We start from the raw sequence: 14,108 nt of genomic DNA, 5'->3' as shown, positions 1-14,108 counted from the left end.
ATCTAGTCGAATATATATCGTGTCAAATTTGCAAAAGTTCAATACACTTCAACAATCTCTGTGATATCTTGTGTAACATCCCGAGTTGTGATATGTGGAAAGACTTAAGAGAATTGATTATTTGGCTATCTATGTCACTAAAGTTGACTTACATTTTCCATCATACATCAGTTTAGAACTCTAGAGTTAAGCATGCTTGAGCTGGAGTAGTGAAAGGATGGGTAACCTATTGGAAAGTGATTTGTGATACCGTGTGAGTGAGGCCAAAGCACGAGAAAAAATCGGATGGTGATTGCAGGGTCAGTAAACAATGATTTCGAGCCTTAGAAAAATTAACGGACCGACCGTCGGATGGGATGGGGCCCACATACCGAAAAAGCGAGTGTGGGTGGCCCATTATCCATGGGCGGTGGGGCGTTATATCTTGTGTCATACAATATCTGTTATGCAATCAGTAGCTCTAACGCTAACTACTTGAGGATTCGATACAAGTTTCCTTGCCATTCTTGAAAGAATTTTCTTCAATGAAAAAGTAATACGATCTCAGTATGGATACCATTATCAACTTACAATACTTAGTTTCGGTACTTGTACCATTTAATGGTATAAGATGTATGGAGGGATTGTTGACAAAACATAAATGATCCATAGAGGATAATAGGGAAAGTAATACATATTGTAGACTTTAGGATTCAATGTATAAGATAAATCCAAAAGGGAACTCATACATCTTGTAACACGAACAACACAAATGCCATACAAAGTAAATCATAGTCAGCTTATTAATAAAATTTAGCTATATATGGTTTTAAAGATAGATATCTTCACTTATATATAAATATGATCAGACGGTTCCCCAAGATCATATAACATATACCTAGTGAGTAATATATAGCTTCTCAATGATATATATAACATTTGATATATAGATATCTTCTCAGCACTTGTCCCATTGTACTTCAAAGCTCCAGCACTTATTGCCAGACACACCTATACTATAACAGAGAAATAAAAGTAAGATTTTGAAGTCAACACTAAATATATAACTACGGTGAATCTGATAGATGTACAATACACTTACATTATTAAGCTAACTTAGCTTGCTTGTTGCTCTCCAGCATTAGACCAAAGTGAATATGAGGAAAGTGTGCCCACTACCATATGTGCAATCAATTTAATGATAGAATAACTTATTAAATTGTCATAACAGAATGTCAGAGATATGTAGTTAGAAGTTAGAACACACTATATTATACATAAGAGAATGTTACTAAAGGGATAAAGTACATCTTTATCTCCCAAATAACATACAATAAAATAATTATTAGGTTAAGTACGTATATGCCACTACATGTACATACATAAATTCTATTGTAGGGATATGATTGGCAAACCATTTTGATGAAATTTTAATTTTTATCTAACAATAGTTAAAATGAAGAAAAAATAACTGCGATTATATATATTTTACCGAATGTTTTAAAATAAATGCGAGCCTTTTTACAAAATGAAAACTTACATTCTTGGCGGCGGTGCTGAATGCTTCCCTGTGGCTTATGTCTGGATTATTAGCCTTGATCCTCTGAATTTCCTCTCTTCAGAATTTTCAGTTTACGCACAAATCAATGACTTCAATCTTAACAGATTTCGAATATAATAAACATAATTATATGAATATGTAAATGTCTAAATAAAAATTTGTTACTTTATAAATTGGTTGTAGGCTGAAGGTACTCTCTGCCTCTTTTCCGGAGCTGAACGACAATATAAGAAATACACATAAATTATTCCGTATGTTTACTTACTTAATTATACATAAAAAGAAATTTTCACTTACGACGGTTTACAATTCTCTGCTCAGAAATGGTACGAGCTGAAATTCTGGAAGAAATTTTGGTGTTGCCTCTTGAGGAAGATCCATACTCTGGCATTGCATAAGGTGTTACCTATTCCATATTTCATATTCAATAGATTAACAAATATATGAATGCCACATCTGTTATGAATAACTTATAATATTCAGACTAAAATGATGAATCATAAGGATTGAGTAGCAATCATCTATGCATTGTCTAATTTAGGAAATGAAGAGAGAAAACAAAGTGGACCAACTAGAGGACGTTTTATTAATTTTTAAAGAGAAGTAAAAGACAAAACCTTTAAAGATAGGAATCCGATAATATATTTAGAAGGAAAAGAAAGAAAAAAAGGAAAAAAAGCAAACTAGTGAACCCTAACATTCATGTCAATCAAAATCAAAGAGGATGCAGCTCACATCAGTATTCAGATCAAAACATAAGCTAGGGCTCTATGAAATAATTATGGAAAAGGCTGCGGATATAAATTTGAAAAAAAGGCTGGAAAAAGAAAATTATATAAATTTGAAAAAGATTATGTAATAAATTTATTTGGGGCTATGCAGATGTAGACGGCGGCTAGAGGCAGAAACATGCAACAAGAAGCTCAGATCTCTGTCTATATTATTTCGAAAACAAACAAAAGAGCCCTAAATTTCAGATAGCATTTTAAATTACAAATCCCTATAATTTTGGGAACTGTGAAGAGAGGGAGGGCGAAAGACCTGGAAATTAGGGCGTGAAAGCGACTGAAGAGCAGCTGCCATGTTTACAGACCACAGATTGGTGCAGTGGCCGCATCGGACGGTCACGATGTCGAACAGACTGCTGCATGGGACACTTACCTTCACATTTTTACCAAAACAAAAACCTCATAATACTTAATTAATTATTTTTCTTTCTTTGATAATTGGAGTTTACTGCCCAGATCCATAAAATATAGTCATCTAGATCAACAAAAAACTTATATGACCAGAACAATGAAAATATACTTCTTTTTCCTGTTAATATAGATTAGACATTCCTATGGTTTTTATGGTTTGTAGAGCAAAAGACAAAAAAAAAAGACTGAAATTAACGCAATCAAATTTTTTTATTATCAAACAAAACTAGTGCCATGAGGTAGATGATCATCTTCTCTTTTTATTATGCATAGTCAATAGGGATACCCAAATGCATGACCTTACAAAATTTCACAACTTAAATTATAAAATTTCTTTGAGAAAAGCAAGAATAGAGAGAAGATAAATCCATATGATAGGAGAAAAAAAGTCATGTATGGGATGGTGACCTCTCTCTGGCACCATAAGCAAAACCAAATATCTATTGCTGACAAAAATAAATTAGACAGGTTTTAATTGATGAGAATTCTGAACGTTAGTAAGATAGTGGAACTGATGAAAAGAGCCGCAGTATTGATCTTTATCATAAGCCATTATGTAGTACAAAGAAAATAAAGGTAGATCTAATATGCCTGGCCATATCTTTAGATACAAGATTTTGCAGAAAACATGCAGATCCATTATGGCTAAGCAATCATACCGCAAGAACTATGTTGCAGAAGTTACAAGGAATATAGCAAAGTTGCTCAGCGGCCGTCGCGGAGTTAGCCATGATCGATCGAAGAAACCAGACCAAACAAGTTGTTTGTGTAGAGGAATAGATAGAAGATGAAATCAATTATATAGGAGAAAAGTCTCTCTCTCTCTCTCTCTCTCTCTCTCTCTCTCTCTCTCTCTCTCTCTCTCTCTCTCTCTCTCTCTCTCTCTCTCTCTCTCTCTCTCTCTCTCTCTCTCTCTCTCTCTCTCTCTCTCTCTCTCTCTCTCTCTCTCCCCCACCTAGCAGACACTTGCTTCTTCTTTTTTGAACCTAGCAGACACTTGCCTTAAAAACGGGTATTGTGTACGAACAACGATGCTAAGGGATCATAAAGTTTATGTAATTTAATAAATGGGAAAGATAATAAGCCTAAGGTGAGGTTGAGAGTTAAAGGGGAAAAAATTATTATATGCAATGCAAAGGACTTGGGAATTTCGATGTAGGGTTGTGTTCTAACCGAGTAGGGTCTGCTTGACTCATGGGGTTTCGTACCACTAAAATAATTTGTGTAACCAAATATTGGGATGTACTAACCGATTAATCAGATGTTAAAAACATTTCTAAGATAATATTAACCATTCATTTTATTTAATCATTTTAATTTAAAACTATGTACCATATTTCTTTTTATTCTTTATTTTCTACATATTTCTATTATAAACACTAATTATATATTTTAACAATGAAAAATTAGTAACACTATGCTCTAAGACAATTAGTATAGTATTATATATTGCTATTCCTTCCTATTATAAAAGTTTCAGTTATTGGTTTCGTCTAGTTTTTTATCTGGTTAATTTTGACTAATTAGTTTGTATGCTGCTGATCTGATGTATAAATTTGTATTTCTTAGTTTAAATAGATATGTTTCACTAAATAGATTTAACATTTTTATACAGTTGGTTGTTTAATAATGGTAATTATAAACGAAAACAGTTTTGATATTTATTAAATATTATATTACATTAAATTATTGTAAATAGTTAACTCATACAAAGTTATATATATTTTTCTTTTTTTTGAAACTCAAAGTTAGATATTTCTAATCAAATTTTAAAGTAACTTTAGTATAAATACAAAAAATGTTTTTTTTTGTTAGTCCTTCTTAGCTTTGCTAGTTTATCGTAAACACTCCAAGCACATAAGAGAAAAGCAAAACTTATCAATAACTCTTAAACTCAATTTCAGATTCTGAAACAAAGATAACACAATTGGTTCCCGGTAGTAATACAAAATTGATATTTCGAATTTTAAACCCTGTAAAATCTACTACAAGTGTACAACAACAAATTGTAGTATATAAAAGTTGAATCAATATTTATTTTCATATCGAAAAAGAGATAAGACAAAAAAAATGGTTCTTATTGTTATTATGAAACAATAACTAGGAATACGTACAATTAAAATGATGTAAAGATCGAAAGGGAAACATTAGGCTTTACGATAACTCTAATCAGAGAAGCAAACAAGGACATCATTAAGAACAATTCAGAAGCCAAACACAAATTATAATCAGTCGATACAATCGTAGTATCAATTAATATGTCTAACAACATAAGATACTAAAATTTTCTTTGAAACCAGGAAGTTAAATCTGCATAAAGATTGAATTTAAAACTAGATAGCTAAAGATGTTTTAGCATGAAGAACAACAATAGATGAAGATATAGAAGACATATTTCTATTATAAACAATATGATTCATAGATTCATCAATTCCTTTGAAATCTTTAAACATTATTATTAAATTATTTACACATATCTATAGAGATCAAACAAAGATGTGAAAGAAAATTCATAATAAAAAGAAAAAAAAATAGTTTAGAAGAAATTCTTAATTGTAGAAGAAATAAATACTAAATTCTAATTAGATAGAAAAATAATATATTTTCTGGATCATTTACACGCGTGAATAACAAAGAACCTCGTGTAAATATCAAAAAAGATCTTCTTATGATAGAAGCAAAAATCTTCTTATGATAGAAGCAAATAGAAGTTGGATATTCTGCATATTATCTGATATTGTCGATATTATCAGATATTTCCAGCCTTTCCCCCTTTGCCGCAAACTGATGTTGGAAAAATAACAACATTCAGTTTGTTGTGCCAGTGTCGGAAAGAGGGTCGTAGAAGAGACTTAGTGAAGATGTTGGCGAGCTGAGAAGTACTAAAAAATGTTGAATTTCAAATATAATGACAATCAACTTCAAAATGTTTGGAGCGATTATTAAACACATGATTGACAGACAAATGAACGACTGAGAAGTTGTCACAGTAAAGAATAGCAGGCTTTGTTTGAGATATCCCTAAGTTTTGAAGGAGAGAAGACATCCAAGGGTCTAACTGGTGACCATTCGGAAAACAAGATGAACGAATAAAAAAGGAACGTACGAGAATAAAATAGCAGGAATGAAAAAGAATGATTATTCCTTATCAAATTTAATAAGGAATAATTTTGTTCTTTAATTCTCTACAAAAAAAAAGAATGAAACGGAATGAGAAGGAATTATTATTTCTTGTGAATTGTGATTTTTTTCAAGAACGTTAGGGAATGCATTATTCATCGTCGTTCCCCGGTCACCATTCATATCCCAAATTAATTCAGAGGCGGTAGAAGCAAGAGCTTTTTACTCCATTTTGGTTGATGATCGAGAGACTATGGGTTATTTTTTGAAGGAGAGAAGACAACCAACGATAAAGAACATCACCACCTCTAGATAAGATAAAATCATATCTAAGTTGAAAAAAAAGTTCAATATGATGATAAACCTAAAGGGGGTTCAATTCACCAGAGGTTGCCTAGAAAAAAGAAAGGCAAAAATTGTTTTTAAGAAAAAATAGCAGCTATCTTAATAAAACCAAGTTATATAGCCTGCTTTGTTTGTTTATTTACTTCTTCGTAGATTTGATAAATTATTTATCATATGGAAAATACTTTTTACAGAAAAAACACGATAATTGTGTTTTGTTCATGATATTTAAATCTATAACAATAAACTGTTTTTAACAATAAAATGTATTTTTAATATGCTTAGCACAAAATGTATGTTAATATACTCGGTGAGATTTTTCTGTTGGTAATTTAATTATGACATTGTTCACTTGTTATGTGTTCAGTGAAAATACAAAAAGTATGTATTTGAACATTTTAAAATGATAATAAAAGTCATGCATAAAGGGAATATTATATATATATTGTATAATATTCCTCAAAAATGATTGCAACAAAACAATAATTTTGAATCAGGTAATGTTACAAACTTATACAACCAAGGTACGGTCGGCTATAGGCAAGATGTTGTAGTGGTCAAAGAATATTTGTATTCGTGAGAATATATTGTATGTCGGCCTTCCTTCCAAGAAAACTATATAATTGTATATTATCAATGACATAAAAAGATATGGTATAGGAGAACGTTCCCATATCTACTTTATTCGTGGAATACTTCAATCAACACTGGGATCGATTCCCTTTTTTCTTTGTGTCGTATGTAGGGATAATTAGTAATTTAGATGTAGTTAAATTATAAGATGTTTGTTTGTTTTCATGTTCAAAACAAAATGTTTACTTGTTTTACAATTACATTTATGTTCACTGATAAAAGTCACTGCACAAGAAACATATACAGTAAAAACCTTATAAATTAATAATATTGGAATTTTGATATTTTATTAATTTATATTGTTATTAATTATAGAAATTTTATTTTTAGATTTATTTATTTAAAATATGTGTAAATGTAAAAATAAGAATAATATTTGGTTTTACGGTATATGTATTGATTAAATTTTATAAATACAATTTTCTGTTGTTCTTCTTCACTTATTTGGTGTATTTAAATGTATTTTAAATATGAAATGACAAAATAACATCAATTTATTTAGAAATACTAAGAAAATTAAATATAGTTTTCACTATGAATAAAAACAATACAATACAATTTTTTATTTATATAAATTGTATATACATTAATTATAGTACTTTCATTGGAACCATACAATGACATAAGATTTTTCATTAAACTATTACTTTATTATTTTGTAGATCAGAAACTAATAAAATTTCTAGATTATTAATTTATAGAGTTTCTTCATCCAATCAAGTTACAAAAATAATTATGCTGGAAAAATTGATGACCAGCTCTAAGAAAAAGCGAGAGTTTGAAGACATGATGATAATAATCAATATGTGTTTCATAGAAATGGGGAAAAAGAAAAGAAAAGGTCAAGACTAGTGTGGAAACAGAAGGGTGCAAAAGCTGGGACCAGCATGAAAAGCAAATTGGCCATTGTTTTTTATTCGCTTTCATTGGAAACTAAACTTTTCTGATATGTTTCAGGTTTAGTTAGGGATGAGCCAAATGGTTCATTTTTTAGTTTGGACAGCTGATTGGACATTAGGGTTTGTTAGAGCTCACCTATTTTAGTTTGGACAGCTGATTGGACATTCGTGTTTGTTAGAGAGAGAGAGAGTGCCAAACATATCAAAAGTGGGAGACCTTTATACGAGTAACCCAATCCATATATACTCATTTTTTAATCTATTTCTTCATTAGAGCATGTTTAATGGAGGATTTTTATATTCCGTTAAAAACCCCGTTAAAAATCATCCATTAAACATGCTCTTAGAAATCATTAAAATGGTGTATAAGTTTGACTGAAAGATTTTAATCTTACCTATTGACAGCTGCTCATTGATATTGTTGTCGATTACAAATTTGAGGTATACTGTGATCTATTGTGAATTATTTATCTTTAATACTAAAGAGAAGTTAGAACAGATCCACTATGAAAATAAAATCTAGAACATAGAGACTGGTGAAAAACGGTGGATAACCTAAAAATAACTTCAGAACTGAAATAAGATTCAATATTTAACAACCGTATTAATCAAATACTAGCGTAACTGCACGAAGTGAATGTTATATATAAAAATATTTTTTATCTACTATTATTTATTTGTATTTATTTACATATTATGTATATAACTAAATTAGAGTAAACACATAAATTAAAATAATACATCTTGTTTATTTAGGATACATTTTTAGTAAATAAATCAAAACAATCATGTTATTTATTTTATATGGTATATAACTAAATTTCAATGACATGAACATAGGTATGTAGTATATTTTAGTATAAATATTTATTATTGAAAAATCAAACTCATGTGATAAACACAAAATTTCTAATATGCGATTTTTAAATACAAATTTCAAAATTAAAATATTAAGGTTCCAATACTTTTCCAATACAAACTTTGAAATTATCATATTTAAGTATTTTATTATGCTTATAGTTTAATTTTAAACTATATTAATATATAATATAAATATCTAGTAAATGAGACTTCATATTCATACAATTTATGATCATTTGTATCTTGTTGTTACAAGAAAAAACTTAAACAATTGAAAATTTTAGTGTGAGACATTTAACATTTTTAGCAATTTATAGTCGTTTTAAAAATTCAAAATATAACATATAAGAAAAAAATTAATTTTGTTTATTATATGATTAATGTGGTTGTTTAATATCTTTTAATAATATAAAATTAAATAAAAAGAGCTAAGATACAAAAATTATTATCAAATATTTATGATTCATAATCATTAATTATCATATATACGTTAACCATATTAAGCAATTTCGTAACTTTTATTTAAGAAAAAGTGCGAAAATATTCTTTTGTACAGTACTTATCAATTTACTAGTTAGTTTAATAAAAAGTATAATATAAGTTAAGATGTACCTAACCTATTTCTCTAAGAATTTTGAATTTTATTATCATGGTGACACGTAGCTATAAAATAATGTTGTAATGTTTTTCAATTAATATACAAGAGATATTTACCCAATTTATCAATTTCCCTAATATATAGACATCTACATATATATCCCGACTTAATCAGGTGTACTAATTAGTTGTATCTATTTTCTGACGCTAGCTGGTCCCTCTATTAACAAGGAATGATTGGAGTATTTTAAAACTAACTATTATGCAAAATTGAACGAGTGAATATTTGTTTTGGAGTCATGCGGAGTTGAGTAGCTCATGTGATGTGTTACAAGGAGTTATCATGAAATCGATGTATCATCACATTTATGACTTCTTGCAACCCCACACCCTCTTCCTCCAGTCACCACCGCACTTGGGGGGCGATTTCTTTATATAAATGTATACATATAATGAAACTCTTGGCCTAAAATACTTTTGAGGAAATAAAAAAATGACGTAAACTTGAGTAGTAAAGAAAGATGATTCCCTTAAGTTTGCCGAACCCATCCTTAGCCTTTCTCGTCTCGTCCTACAAGCATTTTTCTTCAGGTCTAGCGTCGCTCGTTCTTGGCTCACAAGTGTTTGGATAGTGATAGAATACGGGGAAATCAAGATAACAAAATTAATTACTTTATTCCCACAATGAACTTCCCTTTGTTCGGAAATAGCTGGTAGACATCGGATGATGAGAGACTACTCGCCTACTAAAAATATAAATGTCATATAATATGAAATTATGGACTAAATAGATTTGGGTTATTCGAGTTACAGACTGAAATACTTCAGTGTCAATAATCGATAACTACTAATTAAGGACTTGAATATGTTTTGCCCCAACTCCTCTTCAAAAACTATTATTTCCCCCTATAATAAAATATATATTATTTTTTTCTTTTAAATGAATAATGTGGCTAAAGATAATCAATACTATTAAATTAGGAACATGTCCTATTGATAATAGTTAAATCCAACTTAAAATATAACTGCAATTAAAATCAATATTACATGTTTAAATATTAAAACTACTATAATCTATCTATTACGAAAATGGTTATCAAACTAATTCCCCTTTAATTCCTATATTTTCGGGACCATCTCTCTTATCAATACTAACTGATTAAAATCCACGGTTACGTATGTTTTATACATATGCGCATGCGTATAAAACTATATCACAAACTCATAATGCGCATAACAGACAATACTAACTAATTAAAATCCACGGTTACATGGAATAACAGTCGTGTACTAGACATGTTCATAATGACACAATCATAAAATCTGTCTATTACCTTTTAACCAAACTATATTAAAGCACACACAAAAATATTAAAAAATAAATTAGATAACTAAACTATCTATTTTGATTCAGGTATTTTATTTCTAAGTTACTTAACTTATTTAAAAATAACTGAAATTATCAAAATACAACATGTTGTTAAGATTTATCAAGATTTATATATCATAAATTGTCTCAAAATCACTCTCCAATTAACCTATATAAAATATCCAAAATTTTAAAAGGTACGTCTACCGTATTCTAAAACAAGATTTAGAATTTACGGTTACGTAATATATCTGAGCGGGTGGAAGAATAGAAACCATAAGATTGAAATATATATATATATATATATATAATATAACCTTTTTAAATTAATACTCTTTAAATCAATATACACTAAAAATTTCTATAAAATAATATAATTTTATAGTCTCAAATTGAGTTTTTTTATTTAATTAGTATATCAATAAATTAATATCTCTATAAATTAATAAAAATTATAGTTTTGGTGTAATCCCAACATTATTAATTTATAGAGGTTTCACTATATGTATATTTGTGTGTTCAGATGCTCACTCGATTTGGTGTAATGTTGAGGAGTGAAAAACTGGACAAGAAAACCATAATTGTAATCTTTATCACACTTTTGAAAAATACGATAATTTTTAAATGAAATACTTCTACATAAAAAAATGTTTATTGCTGAAGTATACTATTTTTTACTTGATAAATTTCTCTATATATTACTATTTCAAGTGTTCAATAATATCTTAAAATTATCATAAAAATAAATTTTAAATCTAAAATAAATAACATAATCTTATAATAGGTTATTAATATTTCATATCAACTAATTTTATTTTTATATATTACCATTTACTCTTTTTTTGAATGACATCTTAACAATTTCATCAAAATCAAAAGAATCACAAAATTATTCAATTTTATTTTATTTACCGAAGACCATATTAACCCACATATATATATATATATATTTAATAGAATTTATTAAAAAAATCAAAAACATTTGTTCGGTTTTCAGTGCGGATTGGGTTTTATATTTGTTTTCTGATATAACACTTTAAGAACCACTTGAGTATATGGGTCCAATCTACTCATATGATACTTTGATTTTTGGGTTGATTCCGAGTCGGATTTTTTGGGTACGGATATTTTTGACGAATTATGTTAGGTAACTATTAAAAAAATATAATATGTTGCAAATTTTAGGAATAAAGTTTAAAAATAATTTCTCAAATGCATATGACACAAGTGTACAGTTATGCAACCATTGACATATTTAATATAATTACCAAAAATTATATTAAATTAATATTAATATTAAACACAAATATAAAAACTAAAATTCTCAAAATTAAAACAAAAATATACCCGCCCTTTCAAAGGGCGGGTCAGAATCTAGTTTGCTTCTTAAAAGAATAGATTATTTACAAAGGCCAACCAAGAGATCCAACCCGTTTAAACTCAACTCTAAAATCCGATCCACCTAAAAATAAACTATCGTGTTTCCTTCCCCACCTCAAACTCTCCCTCTCATTTGATTTCATCTTAAACGTCTAGGCTTTATAATCCAAGCACGAGAAGAATAGTGGTGAGCAGAGACGTGATCTTTAACGAGAACTCATGTTCGAATTGGAAGGGAGCCAACAACGAGATGGAGATTGAACCTAAAATGTTTTGTATTTCTTGGGGAGTTACAATGGACGACAGTCATGGTCCATTCGTAATTGGAAATCAACAAGAAAGTGTGCAGCTGCAGAAGAAGAAACTCAAACACTCGAACTAGTTAATACGGAAGGAGTAACATAACAAGATATGACACAAGAACTGAGACGTTCAACACGTCAAGCAAGCCGTCCCACTTATTCTGGTAGCTGACACAGAATGATAGATGTTTCTTCTCATACTTAACGACGAACCAATTAACAATAAAGAAGCCAGCATGAGAACACGATGGAGAGATGCATGCTCGGATGAGATCGATTCAATTAAAAAGAATGAAACATGGATATTGGTGGAGAAGCCACCATGAGTAAAACGATCAAAATCAAGAGAAACGCAGACAAAACGATCAACAAATTCAAGTCTAGGCTCGTTGCAAAACAATATGTTCAAGAGCTTGGAATTGACATTGACGAAGTGTTCGCTCTAGTAGCCTGAATAGAGACAATAAGGTTGTTAATTGGAGTAGCTGTTGCGAGTGGATGGGAGATCCACCACTTAAACGTCAAGACAGCGTTTCTACACGGAGAATTAAACGAAGACGTGTATGTGTTGCAGCCTGAAGAATTTAAAAAGAAGGGAGAAGAACATACAGTTTCAAACTTTCTAAGGCATTATATGGTTTACGACAAGCTTCAAGAGCCTGGAACACAAAGCTTGACCAGATTTTAAAGAGTTTGACTTTTAAAAAAGTGCTCTAAGGTCAGAAAGAAGGAGAGACACTACTTATCGTGGCCATATACCTAGACGACCTGTTTTTGACTAGAAACACCCTCAAGTCGATCATGGAGTTCAAAGCATCAATGTCATATAAATTTGAAATGTCTGGTCTCGCAGAATTGGCTTATTATCTCGGCATTGAAATAAGTCAACAATAAATCAGCCATTGCACTAACGAAGAACCAAGTGTTTTATCGTCAAAGCAAACACATTCATAAGAGATATTGCTTCATACGTGAATGTGTTGAAAGATATCAAATCGATGTGGAACACATTCTTGGAAAAGAACAACTCGCAGATGTTTTGACTAAAGCTTTGGCAATGATACAAAGTCAAGGAAATGAGGGATCAAATTCGTGTACAAGATCTAGCTAAGAAAGACTTGAAGCTTAAAGGAGTGAATGTTGGATAAGCTTCAACATTACTTGTAATAGAAGTTATCCTTAATGAATCTAGGATAACTAAAGATATGTGTATTAGAAAAAGAAAATAATGCTATATATAAATAGGATAGAAAAGGACTTCTATTACCTATATAAGTAGTCATCGTTTCTGATGAACTACAAAAGAAGATTACAAGCTTGTTGTTTAGTTTTGAGATAATTTCTAAACATAATAAAACAAAGAACTGTTTTATACAAGTTTTATGTTTGTTTATATTTTAGTGTAATAAAAACGGTTTAAGAAAAGTAATCCCGGGTAATTAAAAAAAACTTAAGAAAAATTTAATGATTAATGTCATGTTACCATTGTAAAATAGTCACATGTCACTATTGTGAAATAGTTGAATCATCATTATGAAATGGTGAACTAATCTAATTATAACATTTTCACTGAACCGTGTTCTCAATTATCAGTTAGTAGTATGATGTCTAGATAGATCTATACAAAAAAATTTTTTATTAATTATTATATTTCGGTTTAAGTCAAATTTAAGTAACAGTAGAAAGGTGTTCCAAAAGAAAAAAAAAGTACCGGTAGTAAAATAAAAAAAATGTAATAAACAGTTGATGAACTGCCTTAAGGACACAGATGGCCTCAAGTGCCTAATTGACAAAGAAACTTTTCTTTCCTTCAAAGTTTTTCAATGATGATTCATCAGATCATCAATATATAGAAGGTCTAAC

The 14,108-nt window shown here is 29.6% G+C and overlaps 1 protein-coding gene across 2 annotated transcripts; it reads right to left on the bottom strand.

The window, feature by feature from the left end:
- Positions 1–626: 626 nt before the first annotated feature.
- On the bottom strand, positions 627–3,652 carry LOC103858348 (axial regulator YABBY 5). Of its 2 annotated transcripts, none has more exons than XM_009135687.3 (7): positions 3,399–3,652; positions 2,582–2,701; positions 1,838–1,946; positions 1,706–1,754; positions 1,520–1,595; positions 1,082–1,154; positions 627–995 (listed from the first exon to the last, which is right to left on the bottom strand). In XM_009135687.3, exons 1-6 carry the CDS (start codon positions 3,468–3,470, stop codon positions 1,086–1,088), a joined length of 495 nt encoding a protein of 164 aa, XP_009133935.1. In that variant the 5' UTR covers positions 3,471–3,652; the 3' UTR covers positions 627–995; positions 1,082–1,085. The 2 variants fall into 2 exon arrangements, with proteins under 2 accessions (XP_009133935.1, XP_009133936.1); XM_009135688.3 differs by having other exon boundaries at positions 627–990.
- Positions 3,653–14,108: the final 10,456 nt, after the last annotated feature.

Source organism: Brassica rapa, chromosome A03 (assembly GCF_000309985.2).
Source record: "Brassica rapa cultivar Chiifu-401-42 chromosome A03, CAAS_Brap_v3.01, whole genome shotgun sequence".
NCBI classification, from domain to species: domain Eukaryota; kingdom Viridiplantae; phylum Streptophyta; class Magnoliopsida; order Brassicales; family Brassicaceae; genus Brassica; species Brassica rapa.
This window is presented reverse-complemented; position numbering and strand designations above follow the sequence as displayed.

What these genes read in the sequence shown, in the direction of transcription:
- LOC103858348 (XM_009135687.3), bottom strand. Translation starts at nt 3,470, where the DNA reads ATGGCTAACTCCGCGACGGCCGCTGAGCAACTTTGCTATATTCCTTGT. An exon ending in TTTCACGCCCTAATTTCCAG is followed by an intron (nt 1,947 to 2,581) that starts GTCTTTCGCCCT and finishes AATATGGAATAG; the next exon opens with GTAACACCTTATGCAATGCC. An exon ending in GCAGAGAATTGTAAACCGTC is followed by an intron (nt 1,755 to 1,837) that starts GTAAGTGAAAAT and finishes ATTGTCGTTCAG; the next exon opens with CTCCGGAAAAGAGGCAGAGA.